The sequence below is a fragment of the Neolamprologus multifasciatus genome, chromosome 13 (genome assembly GCF_963576455.1).
Source record: "Neolamprologus multifasciatus chromosome 13, fNeoMul1.2, whole genome shotgun sequence".
NCBI lineage: Eukaryota > Metazoa > Chordata > Actinopteri > Cichliformes > Cichlidae > Neolamprologus > Neolamprologus multifasciatus.
This window is the reverse complement of record NC_140451.1, coordinates 20,681,123-20,706,905: the sequence shown is the minus strand read 5'-3', so window position 1 is coordinate 20,706,905 and position 25,783 is coordinate 20,681,123. Positions and strand designations below refer to the sequence as shown.

The window sequence follows — 25,783 nt, the reverse complement described above, 5'->3', positions numbered from 1 at the left end:
GTATAGGCTACTGTAAGATTCCCTTAGAGAGATGTGAATAATAAAAAAAACTCCACATATTCCATGATGACACTATTAATCTAAGGTGACAATCCCATCATATTCTTGGGAAAACCAGCTGAATAATGTAGTGAGGGATGTATGCTAACATCAGCCAGCCTCGGGACTGATAAAACAGACATTTTTTTTTCTGCTGCCTTAAAAAAAATGTAGTGAGAGAAAACAAAATTGTTTGGGTGAGTTAAGTATGGAACGTTTAATTAACATGTTGTGATTTTCCCTGATCGTGCATAAAGTAAACACATTATCTTAGATTAGGCAATTTGACTCAGGGATTATTTGCATCTCAGAGGCTGAGCATTTTTCATTGATATTTAAAACCCCCAAAGAATTCAAGTATTTTCATGCAAATAATAACACAGTGCAGCGCACAAAAAATGAATGCCCTGCTTCTATAGTGTAATGAGGATAAGCACAAAGCGATTTACAACAAGAACAGATGTAATTATGCTGACCGTTCATCTCAACAATATACTGTAATTGGTGTCTTTATTTGCACATCAAACACTAAAACATGTACTCCACTTCTGAAGAAAAAAAAAATAGAATTATCACACACACTAGTCTAATTAGATGCAAGTAGACAGTGAGGTACAGGCTGTTGCGGGCCACTTTCAATCTGATTAACAAAGACTTTTGGTGCCTGGACAGCAGAGAGTTTATAATAAATTGAACCAAATTAAAAACAGCTTGTTAGGCACAAAATATACAGAAATATATAAGTGTATTACTGAGGTATTCGTTGTGTACTGCATGGAGTGTGTAAGTGAGGCTCACTAAATGCCCTCCCCTCCTGTTTTGCTCTCTAATCCACAAGGAACAGGTGTTGTGCACTAATCCGGGCCTTTTAGCTACGCTCTAATTATATGTTGATGACCTAGCAATCATGACAACTGGCCGTGATCATAGAACTGAGACCAATCTTTGTTTGTGTCTGTGTATGTGCACACGTCTAACACAGAACAGGGAACATAGCCTTTATATTGACTCCTTAATCAAACATCTACAGAAAATCATTTTCAAAAATACATAAATGTTCACAGACTATAACGTTACTACAACAAGCTATATGCACTCATTTCACTAATGCCCACATGCATGTGAACAGAAGCCAGCAGGACTCCTTTTGTTTGAGCAACAGATGTACAGCTCCACAAAAATAAATTGGCCACTTAGGTGTCTCGGCCCTAGTTTGTCCAGATGTTTCCTCTTCTGCTAAATTGCACTTATTAAGCATAAAACAAATACCCAAGATCCTGCTATGTAGAATAAGAGCTATCCCTTGAGTGACTTTGGATTTTTAGACACTTTACTAAAAAATTCTAATGTTAAATGTCTGCGATTGCGAGTGAGGAATAGACTAATACTAAACAAGCACCAAGACAAAAAACAACCCTGCAGTCCAGATTTAGGGTTAGTTTAAAGGTTGCATTAAGTGAATGTACTGTAGAGGGTAGTCAGCTACTGCGTACACTAAACCTAATAACTGGTTGTGGCAGCAAGAGCTGCATTTGTGGTAACTGGCAGGAATTATGGCAAGTCGTCCGGGTCCTGACGGAGCAAAGCAGCCCCCCAGACCATCACAGTACCACCACCATGTTTGATTGACATGTTTGCTCTGACGTAAGGTTTACATCAGATATAACAGAGCTCAAAAAATTCCGCTTTTGTCTCTTTAGTCCACAGAATATTTTCACAAAGGTTTTTTTGATCATATTAGATATTTTCTGGCAAATTTGAGATGAGTCCTCGAGACTCCCTGGATGAGTCGTCTAGTACTGTTGCTGTATTTTTCCTAGGAAGTCCACTGTGATTCACTGGACTCCCAAAGCCTGAGAATTGGACTTGCCAGACTGACTGACGTCAATAACTTTGCTTCTCACATGTTCTTGAGTTGCTTTAGATCGTGGCATGATATATCCTTTGTTGACATCTTATCTTTTACTGTTTCTCTGCATAGGTAGGTTTGGATAGCTTTGTTTCCCACCTTAATAAATATAATCATCATTTAAAAACTGCATTTTCTATTTACTCAGTCACCTTTGTGTAATATTAAAATGTATTTGTATAAGTCAAATATACAAAAGAGAAGACAGAAATCAGGAGGAAAATGCTTTTTTCTGCACCCTTGCATCTGGTGAATTTCAAAATTAAGAAGAGGTTAAATTCTTATCAGTCTTTTAGGTTTGAACTTCTCTGTTCTGAAATGTACTGCTAAGCCAGATGGTTTGCAGTCTTTAGCTATGTGTTCTACGGTAGGTTTTACTAGACTCAGGTAATATACTGTAAAATCTGTCAATAATCTCTCATCACTTTGTGCCTGTTTTTCTTAGGTATAGAATGGATTTCACAGCAGGAGTATGGTAGTGAATATATTCCTTTATAATGAAAAAAGGTGGAATAACAAGTATTTGACTACATAAATGAGCCTTTATGCCCAACTAAGAGTGCGTGGAATATAAAATGAAACTGAAGTCTGGAGAAAACTGATTTAACAAAAGCATGCTCTGCACAACAACAATCATAATGCTATTATGAAAAGCACATTATAATCTTATTTGTTTGCTTTTTTCATCATATTTGTGAATTTAATGACAGCCCCTGCCAAAATATAGCACCATTCTGCATCTGAATAGCAGTAGTTTGATTTATCTTCTTGTCACTTAAGTGATGAAACCATAAGTAACTCTTTTTTGTTTTCCATTTATACTGTTGAAATGCAAGCATAACAATTATATTTCCTGAGTACTGATCTCAAAGGCAGCTCCAGCATTGCAGGGACAGTTTCAGTTCAGGGCAATAGTGGAACGCAGGATCTCATCTTTCTCTTGGGATCAATAAGTTTTCAACACACTTGGAGCAAGACTTACAAATTATACCTGTGCAATTTGTACAGGGTGGCGCTGAAAGTCCCACACATCAATTTGCTCCCTTCCAGACAGCTACTATTGTTTGAGTCCAGTCACATTCAGGACTAAAAGGTGTTTGAAGATTTGTCTTAGTGAAGCAAAAGAAAGTGTTACATGCCTCTGGGTGTTTCACCAGACACCTACCCCATTGTTGGGCAAACCTTAGACAGATGTTACCGCCTTCCAGGTGCAATTAATTGAATAAAATTACTTTTTTTTTTTCAGCTACAACCAAATGTGGCTCAATTTTAATTGAAAAAAAACTGATCCCTAATCTGAAGTACACATTTAATTCCCAGCCAGTGCAAGCATCTTTAGTCATTGTGTCATAAAAAGAAAAAGAAAAGAAATAAGTCGACATAAAGAAAGGGAAAGCCTTGAAACAGACTAACTATGCAACATGTTGATATAAAGGAATGAAGCAACTTGAGAGGATGATTGAACTAATGACAACCCTGGTGGAGAGACACAGTCTGAGGGATTGAGTTCACTTTAAGGAGTGAAATTAATGAGTCCTTGGTGACTGAGAAAAACACACATCTAGGCTGGATCTCATTAATTGTTTAAACATAACACATTTAACACTTACTAAAAAATGCCTACAAGCCCTTTGAATACCAGATAACCAGAATACTCCTGGTATCTTACACACGTGGAAACCCTTCACCACTCAGCACTCACTGAAGTAGTCATCACAGATGAGCTGAGAGACCTTTAAAAAGACATTCAGCAATGACACATATTGTGTTTGCCATTTGTTCAGCTCTCTCAAATCTTTTGATTCCATGTCAAGGTTACGCTGTGCTAGTTATCGTGCGTCTTAAAACCCAACACACCAATGAAGCAGCGAGGGGAAGGACTTGACAACAAACCAGAGAAAACAGCTGAAGTGCTCCACAAGTTTTAAGTGACTCACTCATCTTCATACAGACTCTAGTAGTGCTGTATTCACTCAATGTGATGCAAGTTCAGAGACAAGTGTGAAGAAGCGGCGGCAGGAACATTTTATGAATTGTCTTATTAAAAGAACATGAACCTCATGAAACTAAACAAAGTTAGTTATTCAGTTTGCATGACATTATATATTATATTGTTAACAGTTTGTTAATAAGACAGCCTTGTCATAACAATTAGTGTAAGTCAAGGTATATCTCAGTGGCTACGACCTCTCCCCAGGATTTGCAATACACTCACCACAATGCAAGCCCCTTGGCCCTCTGGGTCAGAACATAATATTTTTTTCTTTTAAATATAATTAAAGTAGAAATAAAGAGGTAAAAAAAAGTGTATCTATAACAACAAAAAGTGAAAGAAAACCAGGCAATTATTTAGACTTAATAACACCTACATGTAGTTGATCAGCTAATATTAGTACTCTTTGTATTGAATAATTACAGTAGGTTAGCTCATTCAGCAACATATACAGACAAAATTAACCATAACTTGGTGTTTTCCCAGCAACATATGGTGTCTATCCCGATATACTAGGAAGTAAACTCCTCAGTGTCTCTCTCTCTCTCTTAACAGTATGGCAGCACAGAAGTAATAGTGCCAGATGCACCTGTGGAATTTCTGTCATTTAGTGTATCCTAACCCTCGTCCTGTCAACTGGCTAATTCAGTTTGTTCCTAATTATGTCACCGTTTTAAAGTTTGCCTTCATTGGTCCGTTGCAAAAAATATTTTGGCGTCCCACGGGACGAAAAAAACAAAAGTAAAACCAAAAATAAAAGGAAAAATATATAATAAAAGGAAAAATATATATGCAATTACTGTTTACCAAAACCTTTTGGGTCAAACATTAAATTATACAGTATCAATGAAAATAAGATAACAGTATCAATGACACTTCAGTCATTTTGAAGGGAAAAGCCTCTATTATTATCTACATGGGCAAATTCCCAGACTGGAACATTAGAGACATCGCTGTTTTACCTGAAAGAGTGGAGACATTTCCAGATTGTGCCACACATGAAACGGGAACTAGAGTTCCTACACCTCAAGCCCCAATCCAAGCAGCAATAACCCTCCTGGGAGTGAGGAAAACACTATCTGCTGATGTGACTGCCCAATGATCGGATGGCAAATCTACTCAAAAAAGATGTTACCTTTGGTCCCGAAAACAAAGGTGGGAGGTAGAAACTGTTTGCTTCTCCTGTCACATTACAACATGCCGTGAGCATAGCACGTATAGTGCATATAGTGTGTCTGTAGCTTTTTGTTGCTTTTTGTTGTTTCAGGTAAAGGCAAGTCACATTGTCAGGCACAAGTCAGACTTATTCTTATTGGGTGCCAGTCTCCACCAGGGCTGCCCTTTGTCAAAGATTTTAGTCATAATATTTATGGACAGGACTTTTAGGTGCCGCCTAAAAATTTGACAATGTCAAATTTGAGGATCTCAGAATCTCATCTCAGCTTGTACTGGGATGGTGTCTGGAATAAGAATTAGCAACTCCAAGTTTGAGGCCATGGTTCTCAGCCTGGTCAGGTCGGGAACAAGTTGCTGCCCCAGGTGAAGGAGTTTATGTCAGGGTGCTGTTTATGTCAGGGTGCTGTTCATGAGTGAGGGAAGAATGGAGGTTAAAGACAGATTGGAGCAGTGTCTGCTGTAATATGGACACTGTACGCTGTCTGTTGTGGTGAATACACAGCTGGACGTGAAAGTGAAGGTGTCAATTTACCTTCTAGGAAACTGGTCTAGCTTTGTACCTACCCTCTCCTATGACCACGAGCTGTGGGTAGTGACCAGAATAATAAGACTGAAGATACAAGCAGCAGAAATAAACTTCCTCCAAAATGTATTGGGCTCTCCTTCAGACAGCGTGAGGAGCATGGTCGTTCAGGAGGGTCATAGTCTTCTAGGTGAGGAGTTGTGGGCATGTCCTGGAGGAGGCCCCAGGGATGACCCGGCACATGCTGGAGAGATTATATCTCTGCACTGGTTGATTTTGTGCTCATTTTAGTTATCTTAGAATGGGGTGAAATTCAATTCAATGTTATTTATATAGCACCAAATCACAACAACAGTTGCTTCAAGGCAGTTTATATTGCAAGGTAAAGAACCTGCGATATTACAGACAATTGCTGATTTTATCATAAAAATATGTTTACTTGAAATTACTGAAAAATTAAGCGATGCCAAAAATAAAACAACAGTAAATAAGCTTTTAAGTAATAACGTGGAGCATACTTTATATATAGGTATAGATTTTCTTTTGAAAAAATACACAAATTAACAGTAACTTGCAATAAAATAAAAATAAAAATCTTTACATGACAATCAAATAAGTAACAACTTGTCTGTGGAGGATTTTTACTTTGATTGTGTTAGTGCCTGTCAGCACTGATCAAAATGCGACTACTTATCAGAGTTCAGACTGGATCTACCTTAGCAGCACACTGCATTTCATTTTGCTAGATTGACTTCCCTTTATGAAAGCCCTTCAGTAACACTCATTTATGATTTCCTAAACTACGTAAACTGCTCGATAAACAGGGGGGTTAACGGGATATTCACACGCTTCAGGCAACAGTTGATACAAATCGTGAATTTACAGAGCCAAGTTCAGAGAGAGCATGCTTATTTATGGATACTCCGATTCCTCGCTGCTCTTGCAGGAAGCTCTCTCTCTACTCGATTCTTTTCTCTCTCCACATACAGTGGGGCAAAAAAGTATTTAGTCAGCCACCGATTGTGCAAGTTCCCCCACTTAAAATGATGACAGAGGTCAGTAATTTGCACCAGAGGTACACTTCAACTGTGTGAGAGAGAATGTGAAAAAAAAATCCATGAATTCACATGGTAGGATTTGTAAAGAATTTATTCGTAAATCAGGGTGGAAAATAAGTATTTGGTCACCTCAAACAAGGAAAATCCCTGGTTCTCACAGACCTGTAACATCTTCTGTAAGAAGCTTTTCTGTCCCCCACTCGTTACCTGTATGAATGGCACCTGTTTGACCTCATCATCTGTATAAAAGACACCTGTCCACAGCCTCAACCAGTCAGACTCCAAACTCCGCCATGGCCAAGACCAAAGAGCTTTCGAAGGACACCAGGAAAAGAATTGTAGACCTGCACCAGACTGGGAAGAGTGAATCTACAATAGGCAAGCAGCTTGGTGTGAAAAAATCAACTGTGGGAGCAATCATCAGAAAATGGAAGACATACAAGACCACTGATAATCTCCCTCGATCTGGGGCTCCACGCAAGATCTCATCCCGTGGGGTCAAAATGATCATGAGAACGGTGAGCAAAGATCCCAGAACCACACGGGGGGACCTGGTGAATGACCTGCAGAGAGCTGGGACCAAAGTAACAAAGGTCACCATCAGTAACACACTACAACGGCAGGGAATCAAATCCCGCAGTGCCAGACGTGTTCCGCTGCTGAAGCCAGTGCATGTCCAGGCCCGTCTGAAGTTTGCCAGAGAGCACATGGATGATACAGCAGAGGATTGGGAGAATGTCATGTGGTCAGATGAAACCAAAGTAGAACTTTTTGGTATAAACTCAACTCGTCGTGTTTGGAGGAAGAAGAATACTGAGTTGCATCCCAAGAACACCATACCTACTGTGAAGCATGGGGGTGGAAACATCATGCTATGGGGCTGTTTTTCTGCCAAGGGGACAGGACGACTGATCCGTGTTAAGGACAGAATGAATGGGGCCAAGTATCGTGAGATTTTGAGCCAAAACCTCCTTCCATCAGTGAGAACTTTGAAGATGAAACGAGGCTGGGTCTTCCAACATGACAATGATCCAAAACACACCGCCCGGGCAACAAAGGAGTGGCTCCGTAAGAAGCATTTGAAAGTCCTGGAGTGGCCTAGCCAGTCTCCAGACCTCAACCCCATAGAAAATCTGTGGCGGGAGTTGAAAGTCCGTGTTGCTCGGCGACAGCCCCAAAACATCACTGCTCTTGAGAAGATCTGCATGGAGGAATGGGCCAAAATACCAGCTACTGTTTGTGCAAACCTGGTAAAGACCTATAGTAAACATTTGACCTCTGTTATTGCCAACAAAGGTTATGTTACAAAGTATTGAGTTGTATTTTTGTTATTGACCAAATACTTATTTTCCACCCTGATTTACGAATAAATTCTTTACAAATCCTACCATGTGAATTCATGGATTTTTTTTTCGCATTCTGTCTCTCACAGTTGAAGTGTACCTCTGGTGCAAATTACTGACCTCTGTCATCATTTTAAGTGGGGGAACTTGCACAATTGGTGGCTGACTAAATACTTTTTTGCCCCACTGTATGCAGCTGCCCCTAAACAATGAGATAGAAATATCTCCAATCTGATTAAATGCTTTTGGATTAAGCTCATGGGCTGAATAAGCAAAGGAGCCTATAGAAAACAAGCTTGCCAATTGTGATCGACTCATGGAGTGAGTGAGACTTTATGTGTTGCGCCTGGCACCTGTCAGTGGATCTGCAGAAGCAACAGCTCAGATAAATTAAACATGTTATGCTTCATTTGAGCAACTGTGCTGCTATCCCCTCCTGATTTCTCTCCTTTTTCTAAAATAAGAACCTCCAAGAACAAAAAAGAAAAGAAAAAAAAAAAGCAAACCGAAATGAAACAGGACAAGAAAATGTACTTCTTTCACAACGTCCATACCAAGTACTATCCTCTTAGCTGAGTCAAATATAAATCTTCACAGACAATCAATAAATGAACAACTCCTGATACAGCGCTTTGACAGTTGCAAATGTTATTATGTTTCTGAGCAGCACACCTCCTCCACAGGGAACCGTATACTTTCTTGGCTCTTCTGCCTCAGATCAAATTTGTTCTTCTGAGAAGGCAGGGGGAAGAGGATTATATATTTATTTGTTTGTCTATCTTTTCTGACCCTGACCAAACAAAGCCAGACAGAAGAGTGATTATGTTGTTTGCTTTCCCATTCACACACATGAATGAATGTAAAGGCAAATGCTCCGAAGAGATGGGATCTTATTATGTGCCATTTGTATGGTTTCTGTGTGACAGAAGAGAAGAAATGAAACACATTTAGATGGATAATTGCTTTGGTCAATAACAGCAGGTTTCCTGTTTTACATTCCATTATGGTGAGGATGGGCTCCGCCTGTTTCATCACAGAGAGATAAATAAAAGGATGGTGGAGCCAGAAGAGACCCATATCCCAGGTAAATGAGAGCTTTATGAGGAAGATTAGTGCAAATCCCTCACACAGTGCATAGGCACATGTGGGGCGAGAGAGGCTTTCGGATACAGGCTTGGCTACCTCCATCTCACAAATTCCCCAAGCAATCGATCAAAGCCCCAAATCACAGCTGCATGCACACACACACACGCACAGAGGAAGGAGTAGGTGAGACACTATGACGGCCTGAATTGTTTTTTTTTATTGCACTGATGAATAGGTGACCTGATCTGACACAGAGAGTCATTTGTACTCTCGGGATACAAATATTCACATAATGTGCATGCATTTATGAACATATGATTCCTCTCTGTAAGATACACAAGCAATAAAAAAAACAAAACAAAAAACAAAAAAACAAAAACAGTGCCCAGAGTGCATACAGTGTACTCTGTAAGTGGAGCATCTGTGAAATTGTATTTTGGCTGTATAAATAAGCTCTGGATGCCATCTGTACTGAGAGCAGCTCATTAAACTCTGTTAACCTGCAGTACTAATATCTGCAGGGAGAGATGAGTGAGACAAAGACACACCTGCTCCATTTAGGGAAAAGCATTTCTCATTCCCTCAGTGAACATATAGCACCTCCCAAGTAACAGTTGTCACATGCAGGCACATATTTACATGTAAAGACATACTCATCAGCATAATCCAGACGGCAAACACTCACAAAAAAACAGAGACTGCTATAACGTAGAAACAGTTAACGGAGAGGCCAGAGAGAAGATGAAGGGAGAAAAGAAGGGGAGGAGCTGAACAGTTTCACCTGATCCACTCAAACGCTGCATGTCTGATCTATGGTTCAGTGATTTGTGTACTGCTGAAGCACAACTATACCAAATACAACCTGCGCAGGGAGCAGACAACTCATTAATGGAGCCCCACATCACGTCTGTATGCCAAACACCATCTGTATTCATTCAGATGCACACACACAGGCATATTTCTGATTCACCCTGGGAGAACAGCACCAATGTACACATCGAAAACGCAGGGAACTGATCTTTAATTTAAAGCACAATCAAAATTATGACATCTTAGACATAACATCTCTTATAACCAACTATCCGTATCAAGCGCCATCAACTGTGGCTGTATCTCATGTGGTAGAGCAGGCCACCTACTAACTGGAAAGTTGGCAGTTCGATCCCAGTCTGCTCCAGTCTACATGCCAAATGTCCTTGGGAAAGCTACTAACCCTGCATTCATACTCCAATGCATCCATCAAAGTATGAATGTGTGTGTGAATTTTAGATAGGAAGTGCTTGGGTCAATGTACAAGTTGTGTAAAGCACTTTGAGTGCTCAGATTGAGTAGAAAAGAACTATATAAGAACCATTTACCATAAACTACAAGTCCACACTAGATGAAAAATTATATTATAATAAAAGCACTTTGGCATAGAAAATAGTGCTTGAGTGTATGACTGGCTGAATGAGGCTTATTTAGCTTGCGCTATATAAGTACCAATCTATGTATTCATGACAAAAAACACTCTGTACCAAATCCCAACAGTGCAATACACAACGTTTAAGTGCAGTAGCAATTACCATACATTGGAATACATTGTGACGTGGGAACACAGACAGAAACATAGGCGTGAAACTGGCACGTACCATTTGGGCTCTCCTCGTCAACGGTGACTATGGTTGCAGGGGGACCAGGCCGGGACAGCTTACACTCTGCGTATGCAAGAAAAAAAAATTAAAAACTATGTCTGCATATGATATTCATTTAATTCTGGTTACATCACCAGAATGACACAATGATAAAGAACAATAGTGAACACCTAAAGCAGAGATAGCAGTTTTACCAAACTGGGAATATAATCATTTCATATATACACTGCTCAAAAAACCAAACAAACAAACAAAAAAAATATTCAAGGAACACTTAATCAGTTTAATTTACTTCATCGTCACCAGTGTGTGAATGTGTGTGTGAATGGGTGGATGACTGGATGTGTAAAGCGCTTTGGGGTCCTTAGGGACTAGTAAAGCGCTATACAAATACAGGCCATTTACCATTTACCATCATCAACTCAATCAGTTAACTTAATCAGTTAAGTAGCAGAGGGGGTTGTTAATCAGTTTCAGCAGCTTTAGTGTTAATGACATTAACAACAGGTGCACTAGAGGGGCAACAATGAGACAAACCCCAAAATGGGAATGGTTTTAAAGGGGGAGGCATTTTCCCCTCCTCATCTTTTAACTGTATTTTAACTAATTTTCAATTTGGCTAGGGTCAGTGTCACTACTGTTAGGATGAGGCAATACCTGGACCCTTGCACAGGTAGTCCAACTCCAACAAGAGATTCTAAGAGACAGGAGAGGTGGACAGGCCCTAGAAGGTCCTTAACCCATCTGCATGACCAGTATCTGCTCCTTTGCAGAGGATGAGCACTACAAAATTAGCACTCCAGCAGGCCACTGGTATGATTCTCTGAGGGCTGGTCTGAGGGCCTCACATCCTCTAGTGAGTGCTGTGCGCAAACCCTTCAGTTCTATATAGAATAGGGGGACATGTTTAAGTTAATCCAATTAAATTTTGACAGAACACCGTTTTTTTTTTTTTCACTTTTTAAGTCCCTGTGAGGTTGATAAGTTTCATGACAGCACACATTACCCAGTACATATCAGTACAGATATCCAGCATGATTTGTTTTGCCTACTGTAATCTGATGTGTTTTCAAAGTGTTCCTTAAACTTTTTTTGAGCAGTGTATTATATTTTCAAATGATGTCTAAAGATTTATATTTCATGAAGAAAAATAAATGCTGAAATTACAGTGGTATCATCACTCCTAGTGACAGCACTACATTTACATGAACAGTAGTCACAGTAGTAATCGTAAATAAAGTGCTCATATATGGTATGCCACAGAATTATGCTAAAATTGCAAATTAATTGATAAAAAAAAACTGACACTGTTCATATTTCGCAGCTGTAAGGAAATGAATGTCAACATTTTCTCTCAGTGTCACACAGATGCTGTCATGCTGATGTATCATTTTACAACAGGTGGCATCAATGACTGCTGCCACAGAACCATCAGCAGCAATGGACTGTGCGATAGTGACACCAGACAAGCAGGGTGGTGAAAGCATGTGGCGACATCATAAGCAGAGCACTGACGAGAATGGCTTCACAGATGGAGGTCACAGCAGCTAGATGGTACGAGCACATGGGACACAGGTAATGGCAGCTTGACAGACAACGGCAGATGGGGCAGCAGGAGAGGTGGAGACAGGAGAAAGGAAAACGTCTAGCCCAGATGAATAGGTGCTGCAAGGCAACGCTCTCCACAGCCAATGTAAGGAAAGCTCAGGATTAAATGTCATTCATAGAAGAGGTAGAGAGAAATGGCAAAAGGGGAGAATATGGGAATGTTAAAATACAAAAGGAAAACACACAACAGATGATTGCCCTCTTACCCTCATAGTGCCAGTCTGAAGGAGTCAGAGGTTAGTGTAACCAGAGGGAAGCAGAGCAGAAGCATGAGAGGAAAACAAGCATGAAACTGTTAACAGCTCTGATTTTAGGAAGAAAGAGAAAAAAATATCATCATAAAATAGGAAGAGATATTAGAAAACAGGGCTGAAGACAGGCAGTTTAATAGAATATAAACTCAAGAGACCTCTCAAAATTGTGGGTGTTAGCAAACCCCACACAGTTTTTGGAGAAATGGCCAGTCGATCTAACTTTCTGCCAGCAGCTGACTGTTTTGAGAAATGTTGTATGCAGGAAAAATGAAATCAAGTTAAAGTTTAAATTCTGTGCTTGTGAAAGAGAAAAAGAATGTGGAAGGTCAGCAGAAGCCTTTTACTAGTTACTCAAAACATATTTCTGTCCTTCTTTTAAATAGCCTCCGTCTTGTTATTCATTGAATCTGAAGCAGCTTGCTTTCAGGTGGAGTCGTCTGACATTACATGTAATCAGAGATGGAGATAATGACACCACATCAACAGTCAGCACTCTAATGTTTCACACCCACCTTCTGCTTGACTTCAGTTGTGCAACTATGCACCTGTTGCCAGGATAGTTTTCTTATTAAATATGCATACCCATGAGCCTTTACTAATGTAGTGGTTTGAAAGTGCATATTAATCAGTGATAAAAAACCTGAATGTGATGTTGTTGCATTTAAAAAAAAAATTATGGCCATTTGCAAACTGTAGATACACACAATAATTAGCAATTAAATAGCAATGAAAACCTGAGGCTAGAAGAGGGGATATTTTATGCAAATAACCGCATTTTCAGTTTCTTGTTCTCCCTAATCTAAATTTTATTAACGTTTTATCTGGGGCTAGAATTTGCATCCATATAAAACATCTTTGCTTTGGTCCTTTACTGTCAAAGTGAAGATCTATTGTCAGTAAGAGACACTATGTTAAAAGGCATAGAGTACATTTTCTAATCTAAAATTCCTCACAGTTATTAAACCATCCCGATGTTGCACAGCTAATTCACGAGATGTACTGACGTGTAAATTTTAAAGTTCCATGAGTTTATAGCAATTAGGAAACCTGCACCTTTCAGCTGAAAAAATAGAATTTTCTTTAATAGCGACAAAATGAACAGAGCAACTGGGTCACACCACGCAATCTGAGACATAAACAACAAGCAACATCAAAATCAGTATGCAAATCTGCTCTGAGAGAATATACTGTGTGTGAAGTAGAAGTAGAAGAGTGTGACCGCGTGCATGCGTGTGTATGCATGTGTATGCATGCGTGTGCAAGCGCGCATAATAAAAGTTACTTGCACTCATTTTGAGAAGCTCTTTAAGGGATCACAGGCGGTCTGTTTTGTTAGTTTTGCATATGTGTGTTAGAGCAGTGTTTAGCCGGGCGCACGGTCGTGTGAGCGCGTGTGTGTGTGTGGCTTTAAGTGGTAGTTGCGGCAGTGGGAGAGAAAAGATGTGAAGAGTCTGGTTTGAAGACAAAAGGCAGAACCAAGCAGAGATAAAGAATAGCACCTCCATTTGCAGTGATAACTTTCCTATGTTGCGATCAAAGTACAACCGTAATGCTGCACTCAAATGGATACGAATACAAACACACACAAACCCAAAGAAGCAAAGTGTGCTCACTGTCGTGTTCACTACAAAATGGAAATGATCCCAACTTCTTGCCACATTTACACCTTTTAGCAGCGGGTGATATTTTCTAATGACGCTTTACTTCAGGCTTTCCTCCCATCGAAAAATCCTCCCAGCATAATGAAAGAATATAAAAGACATTTTCTGGCCAATTCACTTTACTGTGGCTCTTTGGATTTGTAAGAGAATATGCTAAAAGGCATCACCAAAAATCCCCAGTCTGTGCTTTCCTGCGGCATTCAAAATAATAATGCAGGGTAAAATGGGCAGACCATTACAAACACAAATATAGAAAATAAGTAAACACCATCAGAAAACTACTTATGCATTCATCTAACAATCTGACCTGCCCCATCCTAAAAGTAGAGAATAGAAAAGATTTTTTTGTGTGTATGTGCAGAAGGAAGTCTGTTTTACACTGCAAGGAAAGGGCAAGTTTTTATACAATACTATGGAGGAAAAAAAAAAGAGGATGGTATACAGGAGCGACATGATGCTACACATATGTGACGTGTACAGCTATAGGGAAGAAAACAGATAAGGATCAAAGTGTAACTATTCTGCGAGCTGTGAATGTTGTGTCTATCTTATGAAGACCCTTCAAGCAATAAAAATAGGAAACAATTCAAAAGCAAAACAGCAGAAAAGTTGGAACAAATGATACAGTTGACTGCAAAGCTGAAAAAGAGCGATAGGCAGCAGCATAAGATCTGATAACTGAAGTCAGTTAACGCTCTTAGGCAGTCTTTGTGTATTTTTAACCAGATTTAATAATAGAAAGCCTATGCCTCCTATAATACTTATTTTTGGGTACAATGTCGTGGTTGCAATTCAAAAAGGCTGATGACTTGGTATGTGCCAATATCAAAGCAGCACACACATTGAAAAGAGCTGTAGGCAACGGTCAATACAAATCGAAAGTGAATGAGGAAGTCAGTGATGGAGTGTCATACGTCAGTAGATGAAAGAACTGGGTTTTTTTTTTAGCTCCACTTCACTTCTCTATGTACAGGTAAAGTAAAGAAAGTGGGATATTTGAGTCACACCATCAGGAATAGTTGTGAGAAAATTTCAAGAGAATGTGCAGTAACGATGTCATGCTGTATGCACAACCACACATGCTGGCATGGAAATTTTATGTGTAAAGATTGTGTGAAAACAGCATACTCCACTTCATTCACTTGATTTGTGGTGTAGATATTGTAAAGAAAGACTGAAAAGTGCTTTAAGCAGCACTGAATAATGCAATCAGAATCAGCTTAAGCTCCCCAGATGGACAAAGTGCAGACATATTTGATCCCACCTCTCATGCTGTGTTGAAAAATTTTATGTACAAAAGGCATAATGGCCTACGCTGAAGCTACGCCAAGAGACACAAAGTATTAATTTGGTTTCTAAAGTTAATTCACAGGTTTGGCTGGTTGACATACCGATGTAGCACTGCAAATTTTTATTTCGATGAAAGAACTGTACATTTTAATTTGTGTTATTGCTCTCGTCTATTAACTCTCGTTTATTAACAGATTACAGTAAGAGGTTATATCAGTAAATCTAATAAGAAAAAAAATCATGACTCAAAAATCTGCTTTCCAAATGAAAGGATTATTGGGTGGCTATGGGGTTTTAAGATTCATAAAGATGAGACAAATGCAGCAAACAGCATTCAATCACTAAAGGAAACTGGGGCACTGTACACTTCAGAAGTGTAATCCACAGACAATCAAAATCTTCTAATTTTGACCTTGGGGTAATTTGCTCTCACCTAAAGAGATCTTCTCACTAATCAACCTAACAATGTTGACTCAAAGCCGTAAAACTTCAATTACGAAATGATTACTGCTCGTCTTACAGAAAGTCAGTTGGAAAAAAAATGATTGCAAGCAAGCCTCAATCAACTTGCAAAATGCTTGAAATTGAACAAAACAAGTCCCAGCTAGAAGATAACATTTAACAAAGGAGCAGAGAGTTGAGAATTCTTATGACAATGTAAATGAAAACATTAAGTGCTTTGAGCCTGACATTTTTGTATTTTAAAACCAGGACCACCAGCACTTTAAATTACCTAGATTTTAATGCCATCCTGCAACAGCAGCAGTGAGAGCAAAGAAGTCATTTTTTAAATAACTATTTTTGACAGAAATCAATGTTCAACATTAGGTTTTAGAGCTTTTAGTTTTACAATTGTTTTATGTTGTTTTGATTGCATATCATAAAGGTAAAAAAATAATAAAAGTCACAGCAACACTACTGCTGTAAAAGAAGAATGTTATGGAAAAGTGGATGTACATTTTGGACAGGGCACCAATTTGTCAAGAGACAACCATCCGTGTTTAAATCCACACCTATGGTTAATTTAGAATCACCAGTGAGATTGGTGGTAGACCGGGGGACAACCGCATAGTCACGGGGGAAACATGCAGACTCTAACCAGAAAGGCCTCTGACTGGATTTGAACTCAGGGCCTTCTTGCTGTGAGGCGACAGTGCTCACCACTGCACCACCCTGCTATTTTTTTTTGTAGAAGAGTTCAAGTTTGTCTTCTCATGCACATCTGCCTCCTCTACACTGGACTTGCAGCCTCTCTCTCATTGAGTGTCCACACTGCCCCGCCCCAGTTTGCAGCCACATTTCACTCTTTATTTGCTTGCTCTCTGCTCAGTTCAGCTATGGTTCCCCCGCTAGCAACCTGCCTGGTTCTCCACTCGACCTGTCACACACTCTGCTCTTCGCTGTCACAACATCCCATCAGCGACCCCTTCAGCCCTGCAGTAATTATTTAAATCTAGCTACAATCCCCTATATATTCACTTATCAGCTCTGGCTTATGTTATAGCAGTCTTTAAACTAGAGATGGCACGATACCACTTTTTTATGTCCGATACCGATACCGATATCATAAATTTGGATATCTGCCGATACCGATATGAATCCGATATAGTGTTTTTTAATCAATAAAACTGTTTTTTTTTTAATATCTTGCTGCATTTTGTATAAGTTTATACTCACGTTTAAATAAATAACAACACTAAAGCTATTCTGTTATACCTGTATGTAAAAAATACACTGCGCCCAAAATATTTCATAGTTCAGCAATACCAATCTAATAAACTTAAACCTGCTCCATCCTTCCTATTCTGGTATTTTAAAGAGTACTTAGCAGAAATATTAAGCAACCTAACTAATAGGGTTGCAAACTCCCAGCAAAAAAAAATAGGGAACCACCCTCTTCCTCATGATGCTTAATCGATGTAATCAAATTTAATTTGATGCAGGGAGGAAAATGCACAGAAATAAATTGTTTTTCAAGAATAATTAAATAGATTCAACATCTTTCTTCAACAAAATTGCAGACTGCACAGATGGTACCTTCCCAAAAGGAAAAAGTACTATAGCTTACTAGGGTATATTAGAATTAACAGTTACTATATACAGTAATGGACTTATATATTTTTTTTTACATCAGATTAAAACTTTGGGTGTAAGAGTCAGATAATTATTTATTAAAAGCTAGACATTTTAAATGAGAATAAGAAAGAAAAGTATGTCTTTGTGCCCCCTTTTCCCTGTTCATGCCCTATCGGCCCCCCTGGCTAAACTTTGCTAGATCCGCCCCTGCACAGTTACCAGCCGTCAGCTGCATAGAAAAGGATCCTGGTGTAGAAAGTAATATTAAATAAATTCTAACAACAGCTTATCAAGCTTAAACGTGCTGCTGTTGTTTAGCCGCTGGTTTCCTCTTTCTGGTGCAAAGTGGGCCAAAAACAAACAAGAGAGACAGACTCGCGACAGAAAAGCTGATCAGCTGATCATTGATCAGTTTCACCTTTGAAGTAGCAGCAGGAGAGAGAGAGAGACAGAGAGGCAGTCGCTCCATATATTGGTTGTTAATCTTAACGCGGGAATGCTTTACAAACATTCAGAGATGAACTTACACACTTGCTTTACTTCTCTCTGGGAAAACGTCCTCGGAGATGAAATGCTGGTTTGGTAGCACACAGCCGCTCTATCACGTGATGCACACTGCTGCGAGTGCTATGGTTATGAGCCGGGTTATGCCTTGTAGCAAGTTTTATGAGGTGCTTTTTTGATATTTAATGGATCGGATTACATTTTTTATTTCTCGCCGATATCCGATCCAGGAATTTGGGTCAGTATCGGACCGATACCGATACCTAATATCGGATCGGTCCATCTCTACTTTAAACCAAGATATGTGTAAACAATATCTGTTACTAGGCAACCAGGTATACTGCAAATGCTGAGCATAGTATTTTATACAGATTTCAATAAGAGTCATAAAAGACTCCAAAAAGACAGTTACAGATATAAGTGGTAACCTCCCAAAAAAATTCACTATATGATAAATAAAGGCATGCTATGAAAAGTCATGAAATATGAGATTATAGGCTTTATCTGAACAAACACCATCTGCTTAACTTTTCAGGATTTTTAAATAGTCATAATGGTTAAATAAATCAAAGTTAAAATTCATGATGGCACACTGGATTATTTAGGGCTTGTTAAGGGAATCTCTGCACTCCTCGTACTACAAGTAGATAATACTAGACTACATACTACATAGTATATACGTAGTATGTTTTTCTCCTGTACACATTTCTTTCAATGTTATTTTAATAATCAGACAGTCTTCTGACAATCTTTTAAGCAATTCAAGCCTTTTTAAGGCAGCTTACTACATTGCTGGAGTACCATACCTATAATGATATGAATTTTGCTCACTGACATATAGTTTCAGAAGGCATTTTTTACCTGCCACCCCTCCAACAGCCTGTGCTTTCCCGTGGCTTCATCTCCAAATGCAGCTTTTTAGCAACCAATAAATCAAACTGCTGCTCCAAGGGAGTGGATATCTCAGAAAACGGACTTTAAAGGACAACTAACCTAACAAGCATGTGGTCCAGGAGGGCCGTGCTGTCTCAATCAATACCGTAGACATCTGCAACAAACCTACAAAGGATAAGAAGTATCTTATTTAAATAACTAAGAAATGCAAACGATTTCACAAACTGAAGTGAACTGTATTTGCCCTCTCTAGATGTTGGCACTCATTAAAAACTGTCAAAATAGGCATGGGATCAAAAAAGGGACAGTGGGGGGGGGGGGGGGGGGGGGGGGGATGAGAAAGGGCAAAAGCAAAGGAGAGGAAAGTTGGAACTCATCTCTCATCCTGTAGATGGATGGCAAACAGCCAACTCAACACAAAGCTTCTCTTATCATAAAATGACTTGTACCATATGTCCGTACATAATCATGAACGCTTCCCCACTTTCATATAAATATCAGGCTCTGTGTGATGATAAGGAAATGTCTAACACAGCCTATGGAAAGTTATTCTGACAGGAAAATCTTGATGACATAATTTCTTGTATTTTCCATACCCCCCCCCCTCATCTTTCAGACACAACACCAGTAGGCTCTCTGAGGGAGGAATGTCGGCTGATCTCCGGTTTGACCAAAATCCATTTAGAAAAACTTCAAGGTTGGAGGTTAGAGTCATGACTAATCCCTGGGGTGGCAGAGAGCCCAGGGCAGGGATGAGTAGAGACAGAGCAAACATGGACACGGTTTTAATTTCCCAGTTGGATTGGCGGAGTTTATTTTGCACAGATCCATGTCCAGCGGGGAATTCTGAAACAGGTCCAGTTGGGCTTCGAAAAAGATGGTCAGAGGGCAGAGGGTAGCTATCCAGTTCTGGCTGCATATGCAGATGAGAATTCTGTGTTATATCAATTAGGGTTAAGGGCAGTTGTCCACAAAGGCTTGCTATCAAAGCCTAAATTGGCTCTTGATGCTAAACGGTAATCTATAAGATCAATTAATATTTTACAATCAATGCCTTGATTCAAATTATGTGCTGTTATATTTGTTAATAGTCAAATAGTCTCTCAAAGCCCTGAGTTTAGAACCAACATTTAGCTTTAAAAACACACATCAGTTGTAACAAGATAAAGCTTTACACCACTCCATGATGCACTGTTTTCAGGTAGATATGCTTCATTTTACATACAGAAAATTCTGACTTGCCATCTGCTCTTCAGTGCAGTTTTTAATGAGCAAACACCATCAGTGGGAAACTGATTTCAGATGTATTCACTAATGCTCTTTGCATGGTTGTCTTGCTTTTTCACGCATATATACTCCAGTTCAACAAGTCTTTACAGTGAAGCTCAACATATTTTTCATGCCGTTTTTATTATAACTACGTGGTGTCATTTAGAACAACTGCAGACTTTTATTTCCTGAAGCTTCTTTTTTCTAATCATGCATTATGCAAACGAATGGGGTGTGGTTGTAGTTCGGGCAGTGTCTCTGTGCGAATTTGGCACAGCAGTGCGTCCCAGATTGCATTTCACACCAACCAACAGCAGCGGCAGAAAATAAAACTAACAGTTCTAAAGATTTATTTCCCAGACATATTTATTTATGTGTTTACTCATGTAATTAATATTTATTCATGTATTTAAGGATTACAAAACAACCGTTGAGAATCTGTGAATCCAGGGTCCTGTGTGCTCCATATACATTTATCCATTCACTATTGTCATACATGAGAGGGGGGAAAAAAGGGACACACGCACACACGCACACACACACACACACACACACACACACACACACACACACACACAGCTAAGTTTATAGTATGTTGAGACAGACTGTGCTATTTGCATTGTTCCTATTCTGGTTTGAAGGAGTGCAATCATTGTCAATCTCAATTTGAGTCTCTTTTTTTCCTTAAAAATCATTAGTGGTGTGTCTCTGTGGGTCTCTCTGTTTAATTAATTTGATGTTCTAACTTTAAACGATCACATGTGGAAAGAATGACTATGTGGTTAAAAAAAAAAATTGAAAAATAGGACTGTAGTAGTTATTGTAAATGTGAAGATGAAACTCAGAAACTGAAATGAATTCCTGCAACATCATCAAATCCATTAGTGGCTTACAATGTAAGAGAGAAGGGGATTACTTTACTGATGTGTAATCCCTTTCAGAGACTTCCTCCCCTACTCTTCTTCAGTTTCTCCCCCACCCCCTTGCTGCCCCTCTATGTCTGTCTGTGGGGTTAACCACACAGACAGCAGGGTAAAGGTTGCAATCACGCTCCCAGTGAACAGTTCACCAGACACACGTGTTCACATACTGAGCTTTAGGATGAGCCTGTCCTGGGCAGCGCAGGAGCCATCTTAACAAGAGGGCCCCCACTCCCCCCCCTCCCCCCCCTCCCCCCCCCTCCCCCCCTCCCCCCCCAACCATGCTTCTTGTCCTTCCCGGAGCCTGATTACAACCTACTGGCAAGCAGATTAAAACCCCTTCCCCCTCTCCCCCCCCCCGCCCGTTCAGTCCAACGCTCCCCCACTCCACAAGCCTCTGCCGCAGCCAGTCACAGTCTGCACATCTGGGTCCTAATCAGACAATCCCAAAAATAGACAAACAGTTGTGGGTCAAAATGGATGTGCAGATGCGAAGAGAAGGAAAGAGAGGCTAACAGGCATAAAGATGCAAACTGTAGGAGTGAAGAAGGTAGGCTGATGTCACATGGCACATATTAAGTAGTCCAAACTTCACCACACATATTCTGACATGGTACTCAACATCTGGATTTAGTGACAGAGGGATTTGTTTGTATGACTGGACAGTCTGTCCACTGTGGCAGGACTAAAATTTGACCTTTCATTATCATTAACATGCTGCAAAGGAACAATTGACATACATGAGGAGCACTGCATGGTTTACCTGCATATAAATAGTGAAAAGAGATTTTCTGCCAGGAGAAAACATTGAACCAAAAGCACGGCAAAGTGAGAGCCTGATGCTGCAAGGTAAGGAGGAGAACATGAAGGGATGGTAAATGGGAGAGAGGATTATTAATTAAAAATAAAAACAGCAAATCTGTTAAAGACAGGAATTAAGGGACAGAATACAGAGGGGGAAAATAAAATAAAACAGAAATTCAGTTCTCCATTAACTGAAACTAAAAGGCAATTACTGATTTGGCAGAGTTTGAAATTATTAGCACAACAGTTATTTTTTTCCACAGAGAATGAGCTATAAGTTAATTAGAGGAAAATGACACAGTAGTAACAAATAAGTTAATTTTTCTGTTGTTGAATAAACTGTATACTTTAACAGGTCCCTGCATGAATGCATTCATTAAATCAATTAATTCATTAGAGAAGAAAAGCATTTTTTTAAAGCCAGACTTATTTTCTCTCACAAAGTCCTCATTCATATTACTTAAAAGACTAAGTATTACAATATCTCTTTGCTTGAAAGCCAGTGTGGCAACCACAGGAAGTGCACACATCTCCTTACAGCTTGATGCCATTAAAAAAAAGCTCTGGTTGCCGTTTTCATTTTATAGAGAACAAATGCACTGACAGAGTCAAATACCAAGGGCGCCTTGAGGTGGGCAGAGTAAGAAGATTTATGAGTGAGAAGATAAGAGATGTGCTGTTGAGGGAGGTGGAAATCCCTGCTCAAATCAAGAGCATCCCTGGATGACAGTGAGTGGCAAAGGGAGGAAACAACAGCACCCACGTTTACCCTTACCCTTCAAAACCACAACAGTTCGTAAACATTCAATCTCACCGGCTATTTCAACTATGACACAGTGGATAATTCAGTTCACAGACTATGGTCTAATCAGAGATCATTTGTGAGCCTCATAATTATTTCTGTCTCTGCTGCCACTCAAATTAAGGCTGCAACCACATCGATAATCAGCATAAAAAGTCCGACATGGTGAGAAAAAATTACCGTATTTAAGCAAATATTCAGAGAAAAAACAACAACCAAAAACGCAATTTTCTAGGACAGCATATGAATTCACAGTATGTGAATGTGCAGAAACTATGGGTGTTATGGTTCATGTTTTAATCTGAATCCTTTGATGAAAGACATTTGATTTGGTCTATGCCTTCGGTTTGTATGATAGTCTTCATATTCAGCGCAGATCATTGTAATGTGTCAGGTTTATGTTTGCTGTAGCCTGCTTCTAAGCCCTTCTAGCCCTGAAAGTTGGACAAACATTGCAAAATCTTGCTGCTTTAACACACATTACATGTTTCCATTGACTTTCCTGTATGGCCCTAACCTGCAACTTTCCAGCTCACACCGTATGGGGTCGATCAACATGTGGAGCTCATGCAAGCACAAATCTCCTGTGTGGGCAGTGTCCTCAGTATTGATGCAAACAGAGTAAGGTATCATTACTTTGTGCAAATCCGGAGCTGCAATTGAAGGCCTGGCTTTAATGATTAATTAAACAATCATGACTGTCCGGTACTTCTCTGAGTGGACATGTTTTAACTTATGAGTAAACAATTTAGAGCTTTACTATAGAACATTACTGACAACTGTTTTTATTGTATGATATTGTTTTCTAATTGATAACATGTTAGCACCAACTTAACTATTTAAGTAGCAGCTATGGACAATAAGTTTGTAGGTGGACATCAATAAATACTTTAAAAAGTACATAGCAAAGACTGTGTTGAATCATACACAGATTCCACTGGTCACTGGAAGTAGTGGCATATCCCTTCTTTACCTTAACACACCTGGAGTTCATAGACAAAATTTTTAAGCACACAAGGTCTGACACAATGAGATGTGACGGGTTGATTTCTTTGAAACTCACAAATGCACAGCCTAACTTTTAGAACCAGAGGATTAGAAAAATTCTAATAACCAGAAAGGGCAAACTATTTTAGCATTAATATATACACTCAGCAGTCGCTTTGTTAGTTAGACCTGTTCATATAGATATCAGGAAGTGGCATACACAAAACTTAACCACAGTAAAATAAAGAGTTATGCCACAAATATGTTCAATTTTATATAGAAATCAGAATTTACAATGTCTTTCGATATGCCAGAATGTGCAGTTTGAGGAACCAATGATCACTCTGCACAGCGGAGGGTTCCTGCTGCAGAGCTCTGTGTTTATAGAAGAAAGAGTAAGGCAACTTTGCAGGGAGGTTCTAAGCTGCCCAACTAAAACAGTACTGGCATTTTCTGTGCTATTTTTCATTGGCTGAACATTTAATTTTATTGCTTTACTACTTTACTGGGTTGGCATGACAAAATATTCTGCTGGGCTAAGCAGTGTATTTCTTTAAAATAACTCCACTAATAACTAACATCACTGCAGCACACTGTAATGTTTGAATACTGGGAGGGATAAAAGAGCACCATAGAGCAAATGTCCTCAAGCAAACATGTTTCCTGAAGCATAGTTTAATTTACCTCAAGGTTACTGAACCTAAAGCACTAGTTGTACTGTATGTTCACCAACACTGTATGAGATGTTTATAAATCAATACGGTTTAAATCAATAGTATGTTTGTATACAATAGCCAATATAATAAAAGAAATTATCCACAAAACCATATCCCACAAGGATATTCCCCAGCTGTTATGCTTTGGGTCAACAGTTTCATCACTACACATACCAACACCAATCTATTAAATGCGGTTGAAGCCTCAATGTGAACTCATCCAATAAGGAAACCACAAGGTTCACCTTCAAAGGTTCAGCGAGTCATAAAGGATGTCATCTCTCTTCTCTTCTGTGCTAAAAAGATATCACATAAATCCAAGAAAATCTGAATTCAAAGCTGATGATATACTCTTATATGAAATGCTTTTATATTAATAAGCTTGTCAAGAAAGCCTGGGAAGCAGGTACAGGATGAAACGAAGAAGGAAACGGAGTTAGGAAAAAGGGAATTTGCTTCAAGTACAGCACCTTAAAGTTGACCTGAATTGCAATATTGCAACACAGTCGGGATTTGAAGCATGTCTGTATGTGTTGCTTCCTTTAACCGTTATGTTTAAAGACATGCCGATTTTATACAGCTGGAAATCACTTTTAACTAGCACCTGCTACAAACTCAGTGAGTGGAAACTACAAAAGCCACCTTTCTAATAAACCTGAGCATTTAACTACAAGGCAAAAAAATGTTAGCATGATCAGTGAACTTTAATGAGCATCCTCTTTCTAAATAATAACCTTTGAAAACAATTAATGCCTCAGGTTACCAAATACTTTATAATAATTAACGTGATGTAGCTATGTGGAAATTTTTTTAGAACAATGCAGGTCTGTTGTAGCAAAAAAAACCAAACAAAAAACATTTCCTTTCACGCATTACAAGTGACCACTGACAAGTCAGCTACAGTTAACTGAAAAGGAGGAGTGATGGCCTTAGTGCTGGCTGCTCATACCTTCTGTGTTCTGGCCCCAGCTGTGGGTTAGCAAAGAGAGGATTGCCATTCCTGTCCCCAGCCATCTGACGAGCCACCACCCCCGTCGCATCTTCCGTCAAGCCTTATTGCTTGCCCACCTGCACAAAACAAATCACCAGAAATAGTTTTTCATTCATTTGGTCAGTCAGTCTCTAAGTTACTTAAATGCACAGCTGAGACCGACCCATAGCCTAACATACATATGTATATCAATATATGTACAAACACACGGCACTCCTTTCCCAAGCAGTTGCTCTTGTTACCCAA

General features: G+C 39.3%; 1 protein-coding gene across 1 annotated transcript in view; it reads right to left on the bottom strand.

The window, feature by feature from the left end:
• LOC146505497 (protocadherin-15-like) overlaps nucleotides 1-25,783 on the bottom strand; it is a 174,783-nt gene that overhangs the window by 121,493 nt on the left and 27,507 nt on the right. The window contains exons 2-4 of the mRNA XM_085181679.1: nucleotides 25,496-25,614; nucleotides 12,576-12,590; nucleotides 10,759-10,824 (exon numbers count right to left, since the gene is read on the bottom strand). Coding sequence (XP_085037805.1) covers nucleotides 10,759-10,824; nucleotides 12,576-12,590; nucleotides 25,496-25,586 — 172 coding nt within the window. The 5' untranslated portion in view covers nucleotides 25,587-25,614. The remainder of the gene's footprint in view (nucleotides 1-10,758; nucleotides 10,825-12,575; nucleotides 12,591-25,495; nucleotides 25,615-25,783) is intronic.